The sequence below is a fragment of the Corapipo altera genome, unplaced genomic scaffold (genome assembly GCF_003945725.1).
Source record: "Corapipo altera isolate COAL_440 unplaced genomic scaffold, ASM394572v1 113, whole genome shotgun sequence".
Taxonomy (NCBI): domain Eukaryota; kingdom Metazoa; phylum Chordata; class Aves; order Passeriformes; family Pipridae; genus Corapipo; species Corapipo altera.
The window spans coordinates 2392537-2414242 of record NW_020884895.1 but is presented as its reverse complement, the minus strand read 5'-3'; the positions used below and the strand labels follow the sequence as shown (position 1 = coordinate 2414242).

General features: G+C 41.4%; 1 protein-coding gene across 3 annotated transcripts in view; it reads right to left on the bottom strand.

The window, feature by feature from the left end:
* Positions 1–1909: 1909 nt before the first annotated feature.
* ARMC9 (armadillo repeat containing 9) overlaps positions 1910–21706 on the bottom strand; it is a 64428-nt gene continuing 44631 nt past the window's right edge. For 2 of the 3 annotated variants that reach the window (XM_027647328.1, XM_027647330.1), the window contains 6 exons: positions 21284–21388; positions 20025–20140; positions 16109–16233; positions 12561–12687; positions 8486–8658; positions 1910–5124 (listed from right to left, as the gene is read on the bottom strand). In XM_027647328.1, coding sequence (XP_027503129.1) covers positions 5102–5124; positions 8486–8658; positions 12561–12687; positions 16109–16233; positions 20025–20140; positions 21284–21388 — 669 coding nt within the window. In that variant the 3' untranslated portion in view covers positions 1910–5101. The remainder of the gene's footprint in view (positions 5125–8485; positions 8659–12560; positions 12688–16108; positions 16234–20024; positions 20141–21283; positions 21389–21706) is intronic. The other variant, XM_027647329.1, reaches the window with a different exon arrangement.

Genomic DNA, 21706 nt, shown 5'->3' with positions numbered 1-21706 from the left:
TTTTTCCTTGAGATCAGTAGAGGGAGGTGTCCTCAACTCCTAAAATCCCTCAGCAGGTGGTCTGATTTGCAAATGGCCTCAGCATTCAAAGCTGTCAGCTACAGCTCAATATAAAAGGCACCTGAAACACCTACAGCACAAACCTTATGGTTTCAAGTTTCCACTAATTTTTATTTGTCCTGTTTACTTGCTTACTTAACAGAATTAGCTCTGAGCATTATTAAAAGAAAAACAAATATGATGTAGTAACACTTTAAAGACATTTTAAGTTGAAAACCAGCAAGGCATATTGGAAATAATTTTTTAAATTAAATACGGTGCCAGGTCACTGGGAGTGAACAAAACAACTGACACTCCCTAGATCTGTTGATTTAGAATTATATCAGAACAGCATTTCCCATATTTGAAGAAAATAAGAACAAAGCACTGGATTTCTTCCTGCTTATTTGAAGGATTCTCACTTTCGCTGCAACAAATTACTGCCCTACTTTCTTGGAAACTTGGACCATATGCCAAGCACTGCTGAGAGAACTTGTACTAAAAGGAGGATGCATTCCAGAAAGTTATTAGATGTCCCAGAGTGTGCCACTGAGCCTGTTGTTCAGAGAGCACCAGGTCCTCAAAATGCGGAAATTTGGATCATGATCCTGTAACTGAATACAATGCCCTTCCACTGCAGGGCAGAAAGCAGCCCAGAGATGGGAATAAACTTGCTTTGAAACATCAGATCCCAACCACTGACAAGATGCCAGGCTAGAAGAATTACTGGTCTGATAATGTAGTAGGACAAGGTTCTATCTTCTGCACCTAAAAGTTGGTTTCTTTTTAAAATCTATTAGCAGCAGATTCCCACACAGCTTGGCCAGAACAGTCTGGTCTTAGTCTGTTTTGTTTGTCTTGAAACATCTTGCTGTTTCTCACCCTTCATTAGGAGTCCCACTGCTTTTACAACTTCTATGAATAGCTGAGGTTGGGAAAGTGCAGCATAGCCTGGAGAAGCCCACATGGCTCAGTCACAGAGGTATTTTGGTATTCAGTTCCCATAGGGTCAGTGGAAGTTTGCAAGGCTCCATCTATCCCCTCTTTGCTGGCCATGCCCACACCCCTCCTCGAGCTTGGTGGGCCACACTGCACAGCCAGGGTGCCTGGCAGGGCTCACACACTCCTTCGTTAGATTACACTGAGCAAGGTGCAACTGCAACTCCAGCATTTCCTTTCTTGGGAAAGGGCTTGTTCCAATGTCAAGCCAGACTGCAAGCGTGAGCATGGCCCAAACTGCCAAGAAGCTGTGTCTCAAAGACTAATTCAAGCCCCAAGCTAAAAGGCAAGCCTAGATGTACTTAATGACCTGGGAGGAAGGCAGCCTGTTCACTTGTCTGCTACCACTACTCAAAGACGTGCATGAACATAACGCAGTGCTTTTTATCTCTACACTGCAATCTCCACCATGATTTATAAAGACTAGGCAAAGTTTGTTTAAAGGAACCAACTCAAAGCCAAACCAAGCAACCACTGTCCCTCCCCATCACAGCAATATTTTCCCTTTCAGAGAACTTCCTTGCTTGTCTTTCCCTACACACTTAAATCATACAACAAATAATACTTCTGACACCAAACCAATGTCACTGGTAGCATCCCACATGCCTGGGCTCTCCTCATGAGAGACCACGAACAATGAGTGGCTCACACCTGCTTTGCAACACTTCTGAGTGAACAAGGCTACCTCTGCAGAGGCAGGCCAGGCTGAACAGAAGCGAGCTGTATTTTCCACTTAGATGGAGATAAAACTGTTGGAGACAGAATTTGTCAATAATAAACCAGAGTGAAATGTAAAGAAATGCACACAGTGGAAGTTCACAAACCCCAAAACAAACATGTCAGAAAGAGAAAGAAGGGGGAAAAAAAAAAACCCTTCAGAAGCATTTTTATCTAGTCACTGACAGATAATTTTAAACCATTCGTACAGAATGATGGTTCTATGCAAACCTATATACACCTATGTAGTTTGTCTCAAATAACACTGTCCGTAAATAAAATTACACAATATACAGAAGTTACATCCAAAAGGCATGGTAGCACCACACAGGACTTTGGTCTCAGAAAAACTTCACCTGCAGATCTGTGTGTCCTATGCAATAACCGTACTTGCTTTCTGTAAATGAATTCACAGCCAAAGTGCAATCACACCCTCCCGTTGAGGCAGCAATTTCCACTGCTCCTGTTATGAATTTACCAGAGGGGTGTTGAATCTGGCAGCAACCTCTATGTGGCTTATACAAAAGACACTCAACAACTGTTTGGTGAGGTGCTGAATTTGCTATGTGTGTGCTACTGACCTGCATTCAGGGTCCTCTCCCCCCTGAACAGTGGAGTCCTACGAACAAAGGCAGAACTGACATTTTTCATTAGCTTCAAACCTTCCTTCTGGCATCACAGGGGCTTTTTGTGAATAAGACAGGGAAAGGAGGACATGTTATTTCCTTGGCCTCTCAAATTACTGCTCAGTGGATAATTATTTCTAAGCATATCCACAGTTTCTCTCAGGCATTTGGAAAATGAAGTCTCTCATTCATTAATATAAAAAATACTCTCTGTTTTCAAACTCCATACTCACATGCCAAAACATATAAGAGTTGAACATGGAAACATGTACATACAGAGTTCTGCATTGCAACAGGCCTGAGTAAGAAACACACAAGTACACGTACTTCAGCTTGTTCCTTTCAGTCCAATTCAGCAAGATGCATTTTGGTTTTTCATGAATCTTGATCTGCTGGAGCAGTTGTAGCCATACCTACCAACCACCCTCAGGTGACTGGAAAGGAGTGATAACATTTTGATCTCAATTCATTATAAAATCAGTGAGGTTTTGAGGTTGTTGCTTCCCCTCCCCCCCAAAAAAAATAGTCTGTACTCAACACTTTTCAAAAGCTGCTCTCCACATCAGAGAATCAGATCTGCTCCAACATGAAACTCAGCACTGCTGTAAAATAAATAAAATTCACTGCTGGAGCATTCTGTGTTATCCATGTATGCAAATGAATGTGCTTAGCACTTCAGTGTTAACAACTTGGCCATTGATACCACATGATGGAAAAACCTCTGAATTTCAGAGGAAAGAGAAAAGCTGCCTATCCTGGAAAACCACACGGTGAGCTTTTATGGCTTTTCCATTACTGCCCTTTTGTGAACCAGAGGACATTTTCCCATTAATGGTGTTGATCAGCTCTGAGAGGAGGTAGATGGATCTAAGCACAAGTCAGCGATTTTCTGTGACTTCTTTGTCTAACATGGGGATCAATGTGATGGGGGCTATCAAGTGTCTATAGTCACTTCATGTCCTATGTAGTTTGGGAGTTAAAGCAACACCCGTACTCTGCCTGCTTCGTGTTAGGTCTGTGGACACCCTGAAGGTACTGTGTAGTAAATTGTAACTCCCACATGAATTTGACCAGATTTTAAGTTAGAGGGTGTCTTCTCCTACAAAACGTCCCAATTCCAATTTAAAGTCTATTATCCAAAGGGGTTTCCTGAACCTGTGTGTGGGAGTCCTTTCTACAAACATCTGACACCGCATCAATGAACTCAGTGGGTCTCATGGCAACTACATCAGTGGCCTTGGCTCTTCAGTTGCCACAACACACCAAGAGGCAAAATTCAAGACCTCGGCAGAAGCACAAAGCTTTCTTCTGGTCCTATGGAAATGACCAGTGGCTTAACAACTCCTCACTGCAGGGGAAGGCAGTGTCACTGTGGGAGTTGCTTTACCTTTCAGGCTGTGTACCACTTGTTTGTTTCTCAAGGTGAAACTCCAAAACCAAATCCTTACCTTCCCCCTTTTCGTACAGGTTAAAGCATTTGTTTTTGAAGTCTGCCTCCTTTTCGTACATCTCTGCCTCAGCAGCAGCCAAGTTCCAATGTAAACTGCATTTATGTGTCCTACCAGCTGTCACATGAGGGGATGTTACTGAAAATCCAACCCCCAGTGAAGACTTAGTGTTTCCTGATCACTGCTACTTTTGAGAGAAAGAACAAAGAGCACTAACTTTGTAATCCACTAGCAGCACTAACTGCTGTGTTTTTTATTTGGTGGAGGGCTTCCTGATCTCTCTTGCCTAGCCAGCACTTCATATTCACCAAAAACCAGCACAAATTCCATGAAGACAAAACCAGACATAGCTCTGAAGCAAAGAACATTAAAAAACCCCAACAAAGACCAAAGAAGATTGACCACAGTCACATGTAAAGAGAAAGTTGCTTCCGATCTGTTCACATTTTCATGGTTTCTTCTATGAAGAAGCAAAGCTCTTCGTTCCAGTGGAAAAAATGGATTATTCATTCCACAAATGTGTTACAGTAGAATTAAGAAAAAATGTAGAACGAAGAAATAGGAATAACTGCTGCAGTTAAAGCTGCTGATCAGATCCTCAGAGGTGAACATGGATGCTGCCTTGGACACTGTCACAGTGTTTTTCATCTGCTACAGGTCAACCAGAAGCTGATGAACTACTTCTTCAGTCTCTGGAGGCCAAACAGATCTCACCCCACATCACTGCTACAGGCAGAAAAGGCTCTGCACATGATGTACACTGTCCCTCCTAATGCAGATCCTTTGAACACAGATATCTCCCAAGCCATTCACAAAGGCATAATTTAAAAAACAGCAAGTGACAGGCTGGTTCAGCAAACATGTTAAAAAGACAGTTGTTTGGTCAGACTCCTCTGCTGTCTCTCTACATGCTGTCTCCAAGGGCCATTTACTCTGACACAGAAGGCAGAGAGCAAGAGTTTCTTCTCAAGGTGGTAATGTCACTTTAGAGTAAACTATCAGAGGAACTGGGACTATATCCATGTCCCATATCAGCCCTGGGCTGCTGCTGAGACCTTGAATTGTAATAACAAGGCCCTTGTCTTAGCCAGCTTTAGAGACCACAACAGACGCATCCCATCAGATAATCCCGGAATCACCGTGCAAGGCAAATGCCATGTGGTGTCAACAACCTCACTCTCTGCTCCGCAGGTCACCAGTAAAGCTCATTACAGGAAGCTGGCTCTGTCCTTTAACAATGTGACAGGTGATTCTCGAGGAAAGGAACTGTTCTCACTTCCTGTAGGACTGGCTGCCTGCAGAAAAACAGCAAGAAAGAGTCTGTCAGCTGAAAGCAGGATTTACTACAAGATAGGAGCTGCCTGAGGGCAACACTTGTGCGACCTGTACAGGGACACAAACATCACAAAAACCATGCAGAAAGGCACTTTATCTACCAATGCCGCAACTTAAAAATGCAGGACATATTTATGGCAACCCCTTGTCTAGGGACACAGAAAGAACTGAAAGGGAGTCACCAGGGCCCAGTCACACCACTGCCAAAAAACATTCCTCATTCTTCTGGTAGAGAGTTTTGTACTGCCCTAGCTCCAATGTGCCCTAGACAGAACTTGGTACACTGCAAACAGCTTCAGCATGTCCATGAAGGGTTGCCTGGAATAGATGCAGAATAAGGAACAGGGTAGATTAAACCATTCAATCATGTCCACATGGAGCACAGTTGAAAAGGTCTAAATTTGGAGGTCCCTTTGTTCCCTCTGGAACTCTGTGTTCCAGCCATGCTGCCAGTGCCATCCCTGTGCCAGCTAGGAAGTGGAAATCACGGTGGGTCCCAGCATAGTTGGTTTTATTTGGAGGAGCTTGGTTTTGCTTTAAGGTACAGTTTTAGAGCTCAGCTAACAGCAGCTGGCTGCATCTCAGGCAGGAATCCAGCCCCAGGCCTGGAGCTGAACTAAGTACCTGTGCTTCCTCTGCATTCCTCAGGCATTCCACACACTCCACGCTCCAAGAGGAGCAGTCCAGCTAGTTCAGCTAGGTTTATATAAAATCAACTCGTTTCCAGAAAATACACCTATAATAAATATTAAAATCAAGCTAAAAATGTGCCTCTAAAATAAGTGAGCACATCAAGTACAATCAGAAACTCATCTTTTTCTCATCATGTCCATCATCTATAAAAACCTGCATTTCTCCAGAAATACCAAGAAATCCAGAAACTAAAGATAGTCTTCCACTGGAACAGGGTCTCTTGATATGTAAAAACCTATGTACCTATGCAGCAGGCAAATGGGAGGCAGCAACTGCTGAAATCTACTGATTGCTGATATCTGTGCATTTGATACCATTTTGGATTTACAGATGAGTCAATCAGGAAATTAAAGGAGCAGTAGCATAGAGCTTTACTAGGGAAACATTAGGGGCTCACCTTGCCTGCACCTTTAAGTAACAGCTGAGAATCACCTTTGAGAACCTCAAGTTTTAACATAGGAGCTTAAAACCGCCTTTTTAGTCCTTTAAAAATCTGGTTCTCATAACCTTCATCTCACTTTTCCCAACCACAAACATCTGTGTGAAAAACCCTGGAGGATGGACAAGAACTAACAGGTGTTCTGTGACAGCAGACAACAAGGCTGGATACATGTACACAGAGTGAATGGAAGATGACTTGTTTGCAAAATAATTTCTTTGCTATTTTTATCAGGAAGATTTTAACATTCAATTGCTGATGCTAAGTCTGTCTCATGGCACATGTGGACAGACAGAAAATGATAACCTGGAATCCCAAGATAAAAATTTGGAGAAAAGGTAAGTGGACACATAGCAAGGTGGGATGCCTGCTATACATTCACCTTTGGGATGCACAGACGAAGAAGAGGAATATTGTAAGACATATCCTACCCAATAAAAGTTAGAAGAGCTCAAGGGTCTGGACTAACAAATCATGTATACTGAATCCACAGAGAAACCCAAGTGACCTACTTTAATGCAATTTGAAAATAAAATATGTTATGCACTGTGCCACTGGAAAAGGATCTTGCTCCAGAACCAAGATGTATATGTCACATCTTTCCTAGGACACACACATCCAGGAATGTAAAGCTGCCCTGGAGAAAGTAGAATATGCAGAGGAGTTTTTGTGTGCACACACACAGACACACACACAGAGTGTTTTTCCTTTCTTCATCAGGGCTTCTTTTCAATGGGATAATGCTTTTGGGAATGAAACGAAACAGGAACCAGAGACAGACTCTTGGGTGTTACACCACAGCCAGTCAGAGCAGAACAGTGCTGCTGTCACAGGAAACAGAAAGCACTGATGCCAGAGGTGAAACATGGGGCACATGCAGCAAAGGTTAAGCTGAAAGAGCCGGCAGTATTACCTCAGCACAGGAATGTTCAAGCAAGTAATGTCTAGGTCAAAACCTCCTTCCACCACCAAGGACATTCCCTTCCATTGCCACACCTGTGCTGCCTGAATAAAATCACACTACTTCCCTGCACATGCAACTGTGTGGAATGACAAAAGAGTGAGCAACACAGAAGATTTAGGATGCTCTTTCCAGCCCTGTTACTGATTTACTAGGTTATTTCAAATCTCTTAGTTTCATTTTCCATATTTGTAATGAGGAGCTAACCATACATATATACCTTGAATTTTGTGGGAAGGTATTAGTTATTATGTTTTTGTGAAATGTTTCAAGGTAACAGTTACAGTTAAAGAACAGAATTGATGTTACATTGTGATAAAATAATCATCACTGAACTTGTTACAATGCCTTTGAAACAAGGATATACATCGCTCCTGCCATTTTCACTGATGGTGGAGACCCAGGTGTATTTGAACCCAGCTAGTCCTATCCACACTCCTGGGAAAAAGCTTATTAATTACTGAAGAATGCATCTTTCTTCCCTCTCCATCCCAAAAAAACTCCACAGCTAACACACCACGTGTTTAGTGATGTGTGAGTATCCAAGATCAACATTTCCACTTTATTGGGCTTGTGTTGCCTGGCTTAAAACAAGTATCCATCCTTTTCCTCCAACCTCAAATGAAAGCCCTCTTCTCTTTTGAAGCGCCTGCAGACTAGTACTGCTTAAACTTTTTCAGGCCACAACACAGCCATGTGGTTCTGAAGTACAAGCCTCCAGAAGAATGGTGACTGCCACAAGCAGCACACTGTGCTCGGCTCTCTGCTCACCAGGCTGCCCTGAGCCCATCTTCTGAACTGCCTGACTCTGGTCTACATTCAGCTGAAGTGTAGGCATACCCAGGGATCCAAATTCAAGAACATTAAACGAGTTACACAGCAGAGTGAACAAGTGACTAAAGAAAAGGAAAAAGTTTGATGACACCTAGAGAAAGTCTAATCTGAGACCAGAAACTTTGAAAAAAACTTCTGAGAATTTGGGCCACTTCTCTCCACCCAGAGACAAGAAAAAGCATGTCTTGTAACTGCTCACATGACAGCCTGGAAATAAGAGCAGTGTTCAGCAGGGTGTAATTACATGGTTGTACATCCTGCAGACGACAAGTACAATGTCATATACTCCTGGCACATTAGCAGCCTACGACCTCATTCCTAAAGAGTTTCTACGGTGCTCCCTCCTTTCCCACCCCAAGGAACGACAAATAGAATGATGACTTTTTCCACTTACTCTGTCTGCTCCTTGTGGATGATCCTGAGGAGCTGGGATGGCTTGTTTGTTGGGGTCCAGACTGAGAGAACTGGGGGGCAATGGCTGGGACCTTTCCCTTTCTAGGGCTGGTACTCTGCCCTTCTGGAGTGCGAGGGATCTTAGGTTTGCTGGTGAAGGCTGAGGGAAACTCTCTGTAGGAGGAGATGGAAAGGGTTAGCAATGCATGGAGAAATATGTATGCATAGTAAGTCTGCAACCAAGTGAAACCTGCAGTACATGCTGTGCTGTGACAGCATGACAGGCTGCTCAAAATTCAAGGAGACTGCAAATGGAGAAGAACATGGCACCACAGGTACTGCCCTGGGATATGTACTCACTGTGCAGCCTCTAACCTGGCTCTGTTGACCTCTCTATCCTACTCAAACCTCATTCTTTGCACAACAGGATTGAACAGGTTCAGTTAAGCTCCCTGCAAATCAGTAATTGATCTTTAGCCTGTTTTCCATTGTATTTATCACATTCAGTGACTCATTCTGAGGTGGAAAAAAATACACAGATATGCTACAGCACAGGAACACATCCTTTTAGGGCACAGACACCATAATTTCTGCCAGGTATAGGTCACAGTCTTGGTAGACACAGGCAGCCTCCCTGGCTCCTGGCTGAGATAAGATCTGTAGAACTCCCTGAAGGCTTTGTCAAAAGAGCAAAAAGCTGTGATGGCATCTATAAAATAAATTCCCTAAGCACACAGGTTCCTTGTTCACACTGAGAACATAAAACATCTGCTGCTATTTCACAGTCTGCATGTGCTGCAAGAATATAATTCTTCAAAATTTAGTCAATAACTGTGTGAGGATACACTGTTCTTCCTTGCTCCCAGAATGTATTCTTTCCCAGGTACAAAAATAGAGGCTACCAGGAAATAGCAAGGCCCTAAAATAATTCTGAATCTATATTAATGTTTGCAGTAGTGATTCGATTTTCTCTTAAAAGGAGAAAAAGTTGAACTGAACTAATAGTTACATGAAAAAGCTCATCATAGTTAAAAAAGGAAATCAAAGAGTCAAACGAGATCCAAAAAGGTGCCATCCAAAGAGCAGTGATTAAAATGGAATGTCTCCGTGTTACTGACTCCACCAAAAGAACCCTTTGTGACAATCAGAAAGGGTGATTAGGAGGATTTTCAAGATATTTAATCTCTCCTCCTCCCCTGGGAATGCTGCTGAGTCAGTGCTGATTAGCCCTTCCACAACCCTGCTTCACCTTGCAGGGAGATTTGAGCAAGTGTTCCTTTTGTATTTTAAATAGCATTACTGCCTGTATTTTGCATTTGTATACGATAACAACTGCTCTGCTAAGAACCATCTCTGCAGCCCTCTACCTACGAGTATTACAAGTGTTAACACTTGTCTCACTTCAAAGGAAGAGGTGGCAGATGGCAGCAGAAACATACTAGCAAAACAAACTCAAAAAAGTAAAATTGTCTACATAGAACTCCAAGGCGTGGACCACAGAAATATTTAAATATCTTTCTCTCCATAAAACAGTCTCATTATTATTGCTTTTTTGTCATTTTACTCACTTCGGTAAAGTGAGCTAATTCAAGTGAATTGGTTTTTCAATTCACTTGTGCTCTTCATGATAATCTTATGTGTGCTATGATATTCTTAGGTAGATAAAAAAGGGAGATTCAACAGCCTCAAAGCAGTTTTTGAGCCACAAATGAGGGGTTTTTTTCCTAATTCAACAATTAGGAGATGAGACAGGAACACACAAAGGTGAATTAGACCATTTTCTCCAAGAATACACTTGGACTTTTGACCAATTTTACCAGATCATCAGAAAAGCAAAGCTAATACAGATCTAAGAAGGCCCTGCAGAGTTTAAGTTCTTTATTATGATAATACCAGACCCAGTCACAATTTAAAAAAGTGCTTTTTCAATCAGTCACAACTGTAAACTCAAGTCCACTAGAAATTTACTCTTGACTGGCTAAAAAGCACAATAGTGCTATATTCTTACACAATCAAAATGCAACAGGGAGGGAATAGCAATGCCGGGGCAGCTGCCAGTCTGACATGCATCAGCTGGAATAATCATTTGTTCCTGTGGAAATAAAACAACTGCAACAGAAATGTCACTGCCAGGGTCTCATTCTTCTCTCAGACTGATTTTGTTGAATTTCATTTATCTCTGTGCAGGTAAATTCCCAATTTATACTGGTAAGTAAGAGGGGAAAGAGCAGTTACTGTTTCCCCACTCCAACTCAGCCCTCCTTTTCTCATAAATACCTCCTTAGGAAGGTCTTGGTATTTACCTCATAGGTATTTGCCTCTAGGAAGGAGACATTTCTTACAGTGGACAAAACCATGAGCAAAGCAGTGATTTATTAGTTCTGTTTGTTATGCAAACAAATTAAAGAACAGGAGTGAAAGAATGAAAAGGCAGGTCTAGCTATTGCAACACCAACATATTAACAAAAGACCCTTGACATAGAAAACCCTGTGTTCGCTTGGACTGTGTGAATGGCTACATTCCCATATCCGTAACTCGAGGCTGCATTTGGAAATACAATTTACTGTACGAATTCTAAGGAAGTACTAGGTGAAAAGATATTATCTTCCTCTGCAGGATACTGCACCTGTGCTTTCAGTTCTATCAAGTCCATCCATGACTGAGATTTAGACATGTTTTCATTAAGAAAAATTAAAGATCACCGGGGACATGCCTTTTTAATAACAGGTTATGACTGTAGAGAAGCAAATAATCTCACTAAAGTGGGGGGCAAGATGCTGCCAATTTGACTTGTTTTTTGCAAGCCAAAGCCTGAAAAATAATATCTCTCTCCATCACAGAGGAAGCAATTTGGCCATAAGCTTTTCACGGTCTCTTTCTATTATGTGCTCAGCTACTGTTACAACAGACAACAGAAATAAAACCAGTAATGATGGGACAGAGTTATGACTACTAAGTACTTCAGCTGAAACCAGTGATAATTTGTTGACAATATGTAATTTCTCAGATCTCAGCATGGAAACATCTCAACTGGGAAAAAACCTCCCAGCCAAACAATCAAAATCACATCAACCTCCTAAAAAACCCCAAAACCACACACAGGCATCCGTAGACGTGAAGGAAAGAAAGTTATAGGCAGAGAGTCCGGTTTTCAGAAGTGCTAGAGCTTTAACTGACACAAATCATCAAGACCTCTGAAAAATCAGGTCCATAAAGAGCTAGTAAAACCTTTCCTTTAACACATCTCCACCCGTTCTGTGATTTAGTCCTGGAATGTACTTGCTTTTAAAATTTCTCTACACTTACTGTTTAAAACTTGGCCCAATCAAATTCGCTATAGGAAAAAGCTGTTAATGTCTGAAGGACACATGCAGGCTCTGAAAACTTTGGTAAACCTTGGTCCAATTGCTAATGAATTCCTAGTTCTCATCCAATATATAACATCACAGTTGTACACATGACAAAGGCTTCACAGAGGGCTCAAGGTACCAGCAGGATAAGGAGAGCAAGACCTTTCATTTAACAGGAATAATTTCAAGGAAGAGTTGAATCCCATTGCTGGGTGATCTCATAATATTGCCTCCTTTGCTATATCCATCTAGAGGATAAATCAGAGACTCTGATCAGCAGTGCTAGCAACTCAGAGTGTTTAAACACCCTGAACCCACTTTAAATGCTTCATTTTTCTTCCTTCGGCAAGTTAATTCCTGCCCTGTTCCCACAGTCCTACCTATTTCTTTAATAAATGATTTTTCATGGGCTAGAGTCGAGTCATCTAAGGAAGCAATCAGGAAGTTTTATTTGCAGAAGACTGCGTTGAGCACGCATGTGAAGTTCATTAATAATGTCTTGCCTGAGATTTCTCCCATTCTGAACCAGATGCTTCGAAATTGAACAGCTGCCTCTGGCACAGCTAAGGGTATTTTGTTTGGCAAGCACCACCACCGCTGTCTCAGGCCAGACTACATCATACATCAAATGACTTCACAGATTGTCTTTACAGCAGCATGGAATGAGCTGGTAAAACCCATCAGACTCCTCTTATACTTCTAGATATCCTCTGGATAAATCATACCTATACAATTGCCCACTGATGTTGTCCTCGGTGAAGTCTTCGGAAGACAAGATATTGTCATCAGCTGGGATGCTTCGGACCATTCTTTGGCCTGGTGAGAATACTTCAGATGACTTCATTTCAACTGCTATTTAAAAAAGAAACACAGTTCAGGGAGCAGTTTTCTCTTTACAGTTTTACTAGAAATACAATCAAGTCGCAGTTCCTGCTGTATGAAGAAGTCCTTGAGGTATTAGCAGGCTACTGAATTAGTGTGGCAGTGCACTACAACTCATCACCTGAGCAAAACAACTGCAACTGTGATACTTCCAGCCCTCTGCGGTTGGAAAATAAACTGGCTACACTTTGCAGTAGCAATGGGATAGGAGGATGCAGACCATCACTTCACATATATCAGCTAATGTCCACTACCTAATTAAAACCACAGCAACTCAACCACAGCAACTCAAACACTCAACTTGCACTTCTCTGTACAGATCCACAGTAACAGGCAGCCACTGCAGACAAAACCCAGTATTTTACACTTCTGTCAGACTTGCTTTCTTACACTAATGGGGAAGTGAAGTACAGTCAGTTTGCTGAGACACACAAGGCTATCAAGATGTGCAAGTTCAATAAAAGTTTAGGGAAAATGCCTAGCTTCATTCCTGCTGTGTTCAGGACAGGCTGCCGTCCTGATTTGCTCTCACATGCTGATATGAATGCAGATCAAGTCACTGTCAGACAAGCATTTCTCTGCCCAGTACATGTTCTGTCTGACATTCAGCATAATAAGCTCAGTAAGATGACCAGGGTTCATCTTTAGTCCACAAGTTTTCTGCTCACAGGAGACAAGAAAGGAAAAGTGCCAGAATTATTGATTTACCAAAGTGACAAAAAGGGAGGATGGACCCAGACAAAGTCAGACCAACCCAAGAACAGCTGAATATTTCCAGGCATGGAGGACATTAAGAACTGTTCTTATTTTTAGAAAACAAAAGAGGATCAACATTTCCTGAGGCTAAATTTAGCCTCCTTGAGATAGATATGAGCTTGATGATGCTAATTGTTCACATGAAGTTTTTATTCTGTTTTTTCACTCTTGATCTCTTACTATTCATTTCATGACTTGCCTGCATGAAACTGAGTCCCAAGGCATTCATGTGATCCTGGCAAACACATATTCTGAAGTGAGCAGCTTTCTGGTACTGCAGAACGACCATCAGACCAAGATCAGAACTCAACAAATTGCATATCTACTGAACAGCAAAGATGTTCGGCAGGGAATGATGAGGGCCTCTAGAAGTAGTACAATTATTTTTACACCTTTCTGTCATGTACTGTTCCCTGCTGTATCTTAGAAGGCACTAGAAGAGAAAGGGTTTATTTTCCATTGTCTTAAATTACAGCCTTTCTGATTTAAATATTAGAAACCCCACTGCCTTCTGGAAAACAGGAGCTATCCAAAGACCCAGTTCAATTATCATTATGTAGAATGAAAGTCCTGTCACTGACATAACAAACAAGGGGTCCAGCAGTGCAGTCTCTTTTTTCACTTCTCTTCTCCTACTCCTCATTTCTAAGTCCCAAAAGATAAGAACGACAAGCACATATGTCACTGGCTACTTGCAAAAACCCGGAACCAAACTCAGGCAATCCTTCAAGTAGTCTCAGTGTTATTTTATAGCCTGTAAGAATATGTAGAGAAATGTATAGAATTGCCTCTGCCACAGAAGAATTGTTTGTCTTTTCGCATTTATAATGCATGTAAACTTCCAATATGCTCTATATTATGACCTCCAAGATTTTCCTACAAGAAAAGAGTATAATCCAGTAGTCTTATTAGTAGCCATCTGCACTTAATTTTCACTGAAAACAGATAAACTTTTAGACATAGGTTGCAAGCAAAGTTCTGGCAATATGAAGCATTAAAGTGGGCAGGCACTTCTTCAGCATGAAGGTTTTGAATCAATATTCATCAAAAATTAACACCATTTATATTGCTGACTTACTGAGGCTCTCTGTTTAAAACTCCTCACAAATCTATACAAGGAAACTATCAGACAGCAACAGCAGCACAGAAAAAGTGACAGAGATGAGTGAATGCATTTCACTGGCAAGATATTATCAAGATGTGGTTCAGAAGGCATGTTGACCTCTGAATGGCTGCATAACGCCTTAGGAATTTCATCCAATTACACTTTAAAACAGCAAATACGAACACTTTCAATATCTTCTTGGCTTAACTTCCTTTACAAAGCATGACCACGTAAAAACCCATTCTTATTTTCTTCTCTATAGGAAAACTGTCAAGTCAGTATGCTTTTGACTAATTTACAATCTTTGCTGATCTGAGTTGCAGCCCTGGGATGAGCTCAGTTGTACTCAAGGTGTTACTGTGCACAGCAAGCTGAGGACGGAAACTCTCATTCCTGCACAATAGCAAGAACTCAAGTGCCCATCTTGGACAGAAGCTTCACCTGCTTCTATCATACAGCTTCCATTCAGCATGTTGTATTTATCAGTTCTAAGGCATTATGCAAGCAAATTCCTGTCTGCAAGGCCTCGGTTACTTTTCTCAGAATCCCTTTCATTTCCTTTAGGAAATTTAAAAAAATAGAAGAGAAAGTAAAAAGTATGCTCTTCCTTTACTGCTTCAAAGCATATTTTTCAGCAAAGTAAAGGCACGCTTTGTTTCAACCTATTAATTCTGTCCCGGATATGCTGCAAGATCCTTTATCTAAGATTGCTGAACATTTTACCTTAAATCCATAACTGGAAAATGTTAATGAATCTCTGCAAGAAGGCAGAAACTCCCACATTCAAAGTTCCATGATCTTGTGTATATCAGAAATTCAGAAATCAAATATTTCAGAAGTCTATACCCTTTTAAATTCCACCACATGTTTCTGAGCTCTCAGGCCCAGCTGAGTTTGCATTCATTTCAGCTGAAGCTGCAAGGGCAGAATCTTTAGCAGCATCACCCACAATGCAACTACACAGCATCAGGCTGCCCATCCTCCACAACCTTGGATGGTCTGAATGCAGTTGCAAATCGAAGCAGAGAACTGCAGCTGCCTTCAACCTTAACACAGAGGTCCAGCCAAGAGAGCCTGCAGGTGCCAGCAGACAGTGATTCATTTAGATCCAAACAAGGGTATATTTGATCAAGCAAGGGGCTTTGCCTGTTGGGAAGTGCACTGTCTTTGGGCTGCAGCTCTTTCCTTCGGCGGAGGACATTGCAGAGTGAAATACAGTATCCTTCATGCATCAGAAGCCCTTGGTTTGATCATTGGCACTTCCACAGGAAACAAGATGGAGCCAGGCGAGTGAAACCATTGGTGTCTGCTGACCACAGATTACCTTCTGCAGCCATTCACTCAGCTCCAGCCAAAGTCTACTGTGTGCACCAAGGTCCTGCAGACTGACCCAGGGTCTATAAACAAAGGGACATCTCCACACTACAACAAAAAAATCTTAATCTACAATACACAAGCCAGGGCCCCAACAGCTGCCCCAGTCAAGAAAGGCATCAGCAATTAACAACAGCATTCACAGACTATCCTTACATGAAGGGGAAATGCAGAGGTCAGAAATACTGGACTGGCTCCCACCACAAATGGGAGAATGACCACTCGGAGGAGATTGCAGCTTCTCATCCCCATCGTGACAAGAACTGGAATCGTTTTCTGGCCTGGAGGAGAAAGGAGAGTGCAGGGTGAACGCTTACAGTACAGTTGCATGAGAGTAAATTCTAATTTCTTCTAATTGCCTGTAATGACATAGTAGATATTGAAATTATTTTGTATTTCATATTGCAAACCAGTGCTAAAGACCTAACTGCTTGACTGTAGCTCCCCTAAACCAGCTGACATCAGATGTATTTGAAATTAACATTTTTTCCTACTGCAATTCCTACTGCAATAAAAGAGCCGAGGAAAGGAAACTGTAACTGGAAAGGAAACCATAACTCCCTGCAGTCTGAAGATCTAAAATACCAGCATGACACTTAAAGAAAAAGACTGTAGAAATGGGCCTGAGAGGTCTTCAAAAATTAGCTTTTTCAAGGATTTAAGATTCACTCCTGAATATTACAAGGATCTCACTTTAAAGAGCAGTATGCAACACAGACTTAAAACAAAGTAGGTGAGAAGTAGAACTCTTGATTTCACACAAGAGAGGTGGATCAGTGAGAAACTGAAGCAGCTGAAGGACAGAACAGGAACACAACTGCTTAATAGTAAGCAATAAAACACAGCAAAAGCAAGAGGGGTGTGAAAAAATGTGTGAAAAGAAGTTGGCAGACACAGAAAGCTCCCTGTCCAATATCAGGTTAAGGTAACTAAACTATATCTCTAGTGAAAAGGATGCAGTCCAAGGAGGCAGTTAATGATTTCACAGCTCAATTAGTTTCTAAGGAACAGCTAGCAGAATATTAAGTAGTTCAATCCCCCTTGAGTGATCTCAGCCAGCGAGTCTTTAAAGAGGAGGGAAAAATGAAAAAAAAAAGAAAGAAGGCAGTTTTCCAGTATTTCCTGACTCCCTCAGCTCCATACAGCAAGAGCTTGTCCATACAGGGATCCCATGACAATTCATCTGAAGTAACTACAGCCTTGTCTGCACTGGGAAGTCATAGAAAAATTAGCATGGAATAGCTGCTACATGTGCAGTGGCTATTCTGCATTAATTTTCAGTGTGAATACTTCTATTCAGCACTAGAAATCTCCACCCCTCCTCCTCCTTTTGGAGGTTTGAACCAACAACTCAAAGAGATACGTTATAATATCTCCAACTGCTTCCTCTTTCATGATGTTTTTAAACGGAATATATTACGTGGAGTGTTACATGAAGAAATTCAAACAAGTTATATTCACTTCAATTCTGAATGGAAGCATTTACATAAATTTTTAACGAAATTTAACTATTCTGATGAATCAAAAATTTCCGATAATTCAGATCAACTGTCCTGGATTGTATCAGGTAGATAAGTTGTATATGAGGCAAAAGTGTTTAACATTTTTCATAACTTTTCATCTGATACAAGCCACTTAAATACATCCAGTTCAGATATTGCTTTCAAATCAAGGCAGATAAGATTTTACTGTCTTCCTCTTGCAATAATTCCTAAGCAAGCATTTCCTCATTTTAGTCAATGAATTAGTACTAAAATTAGAACAGCATAAAAGCCATCAAAGCTTGTCCTTTTCTGCTGTAAAATGTAGTTCAAGAATGTCTTCATCTATTCACTGCAGTTTTCTTGTGCACAAATTAGCTGGATAGAAAGGACAAGCTTCTCATTCAGGGTGGTATCACTTGTTTCCTACTTAAAACGTGTGAGCATCAAACACTCCTATTTTTTCTACCATTTGGCCAGAGTAGGAGGGAAATGAATTTTCAGATATTTTCACCTCGTTAGATTTCTGCTGTTTACATTTTTCCTTCCTACTTTACACAGTGGGGCAACCTGTAAAGGCTGCTTCACGCCTTCAAACTAACACTTCTCTTAGACCCAAAGCTACCAGAACCAGTATGGCAGAAATGTGTTTTTAATTCATCTCCAGCAGTGACCTGAAGCTGTCTTGCAGAGGCACAAGCTGCACAACTGTTCAGCTGAGGAGATTCAAGTTCCGCCAAAATGTGCGTCACTCCAGTATCCCGGGACGCTTAAACAAACACACTGCCCGGGTAGGTGGTGGTAAAGAGAGGCACGAGATCACTTCCAGAGGTTATTTCTGATGCGTAAATTGCAGTGCACTACATGGCACCATGAAATAAAAAGCCACTCCCAACAGGTCTGCCACCGGTTTTCTGACTTCCCATAAGAAAGTCAATTCATTCTCACAAGCTTGGTTTTCTCTCTGCTTACAAAGCAGGAATGTAATGCTTAGACATTTCAGTGGTAACCAAGATTTTTTTTCCTGAAAAAATACTTTCTAAATAGGCTGTAAGGCTGCCCTAACAGCCAGTTCCACAGAATCAGTCCAGGTCTCCTAGTCCACCATGGGATAAATACTGCACAGGGAAAGTGGGACCTTGAACTCTGTAACACTGACCCCACAGTAAAGTGGCAACATATGTTTAGTCATATTTTAGCTAGGCTAGATTTTTAAGGCCTGCAGCATTTTTGGAGGACTGCAGGAAAAAGATTAGATAATCACTATGTTACTAATATGAGCTTATATTAATTAGTTGCTGTTTTCTGCTGACATACAAACACACAGATTTAACACGTAGGGAGAGGTCTTGCAAAAGCTGTGGACACTATGATAGTGCAGAAGGTTGACCACAGTGAGAAAGGACACAAAGTAAGAACACCAAATTCACACTCAGGCTATACCAGGCAGATGAAGTAGATGCCATGTTCAAGTAGATGCCATTTTATCTAGGTTAGTACTCAGAATAAAAATTAAGACTGCAAGACAAATTCTGCCCTGGGATAGCCAAAGGTTTTTTTTTTCCTGCTTCGGAAGTGTATGTTTCCTTCATCTGGCTTTTTAAAAAAATAAATGTCATCTCGTCATTTTTCCACACCCAGATCTGGTACGTTACACTTGTCTGTTCTAAGGCCCTGGTAACCTAATATGTTTAATCCCATACAAACAGTACACCTGCCAAAAAGACATATTTGGATGGCTCAGGAGGGCTCCTAGTCAGATCATCTGTTTGTAGGAATGCTAATGCCAGCACGAGACAGTAGGAGGGAATAAACATGGGCAAGATAAAGTTGCGACCGCTCCTTGTCCGAAACAACAACAGACTTCAGTCAGATTCAACTACACCTGTGTAACTACAGCCTGAATCAGTCCTCACTGTCCTCTGTATCCATCTTCCACACTGAAAAGAGGAGGAAATGTATCTTAAGAAAATATGAACGTGAAAGCAAACAGTGGCAGGGGGGATGACATGGGACAATCATCAGCACTGATGGGTTCTTCTAAGAACCACATCTAACTCCACTGCACTGTTCTGTTTCAGGTTACCTGTTCACTTTAACACACTTGGCTATATCGATACTGTGACTTTTGAGTACCTGTTATTCATCCTTTGTTAGACATGTAGTCTCTCAGATTAAGGATCCACAGAAATGAAAACATGAAATCCTCGCAATAACAGCTGCCTGTATTGTAGCTACCTAGATTTGACCAAATACAAGACTGAATGGAACTGAAAGTAAAAAAATCATTTAAATTTGAAATCTCATTGGTATTTTACTTCCATGGTCAGGACAGTGAGCAGGACAGGTATCATCTCAGAAATTAAGGCACTCAACTATTTCAAGTATGTGACCTCAGCCGATGGATCTTCCTCTGTCTACAATATTCCACTCCTTTTTTTGAAATTATCTTTAAGGAATGACAATGGCAATGCACTTTTAGGTAGGGAAGGCTTATTTATTAGGTACTGTTGTGGTTTTTTTCTTTGTTGTTGTTTTGCTTTTTAAAGGAGTTTAAAAAACTCAACTTGGTCTCATTTGTTTGGACTTACATTAGATAGGCAGTTCTGCGATAACCTGGTGTCACAGGTCTCTGGAGAGGCTCATCTATACTCTGATGGACACCAGAAAATAGCTTCTTCTTAGTTTTTGGAGTATGAGTCATTATCTGATACACAGAAAATGAAGAAAAAAAATAAATCAGTGGAAAGACAAGTAATTGGAGCCACAGAGAACATTCTATAGAAACACTGCATCAGAAACTATATCACATTCTGGTGTCACTAGATAAAACTGCCTGGAATCACTGTAGGCTCTTCCATGACATTTTATCTCAGGTCATGTTTCCATCAGCAGCATTGGACTCTGGGATCTCGAAGGCATAGAGTTGCATTTATTATAGAATGGTTTGGATAGGAAAGGTCCTTAAAGATCACCTATTTCCAACTCGCCTGCCATGGGCAGGGACATCTTTCACTAGACCAGTTGCTCAAAGCCTCATCCAACCTGGCCTCAAACACATTCAGGGATGGGACATCCACAGCTTCTCTGGGCAACCTGTGCCAGTGCCTCACCACTCTCACAGTAAAGAATTTCTTCCTTATATCTAATCTAAATCTACTCTCAGTTTAAAGCCATTCCCCTTTGTCCTGTCACTATATGTCCTTGTGAAAAAGTCCCTCTCCAGCTTTCTTGTAGGCCTTTTTTAAGGACTAAAACCCTACAATAAGGTCTCCCTGGAGCCTCCTCTTCTACAGGCTGAACAATCCCAACTCCCTCATCTTGCTTTCATAGGAGAAGTGCTCAGCCCTCTGAATATCTCAGATTAGTCACAGCACACTAAATGGCATTCATACAAACTTTATGCTTTTTTTCTTAATAGCTTTTTGCCGCTTGAAGTAAGACAGACAATACTTGATCCAGCATAACGCCTGCAGGAGCAGTTAACTTTTCAACTTTTTTTTTTTTCAAAATAATTTCACACCAGCAGAATGTTCCAGTATTAACCTGCTCAGTACTTTGCTTTGTGTACCCAGAGTGTCACTGATGTAGCACTAGAACCCTAAAGCTGCCTGTAGCTTATTATTAAGCCATAGCCTGACCACGCCCTGTGAAAGGGTAGCTCATTTCCCAGACTTGTTCTACTTCTCCTGAACAGCAGCTCCTGCAGAGACTGTGAAAGATTCATATTGCTATGCGGGTAGCACCTGGCTCTTCAAGCAACAAATTGAAGAAAGCGGTGAAACTACTGAAATTAAACACTTAATCCAGCAAATTAATTTATTTCAATAGTCTAATGAGTGGTACTTACTCCCAAGTACTCCGTTGTTAGCAGCTTCTCCCCTGCAAGCTCTCCCAGCTGAGGCTGCAAAACCTCATTTTTGTCCAGATCAGCCTCCATGATGTCATGGTCCTCCTGCAACAGCAACATGCAGGTTTGCAAGGAAGCTTTAAAGCTGATAATACGGGGCTGGTACAAATATCTTGGAATCAGTACTTTAGGATATAAATATCATACACAAAACCCAAATGTAATCAACTTCAAGTAAAAACTACGAAGAATTCACTCTCCAGTACCTATTTCTAAAATAACTATGGGTGATTAACCTTTCATGGAAGATCTGCAGCTCCTACAGAGCCAGGAAATTTTAAAGTCTGAGGGACTCCTCCAGCAAACCAAAACTAGTAATACAAGAACAAGGCAGTGCTTTGCTGCTAAAAAGAATTCTTTTCT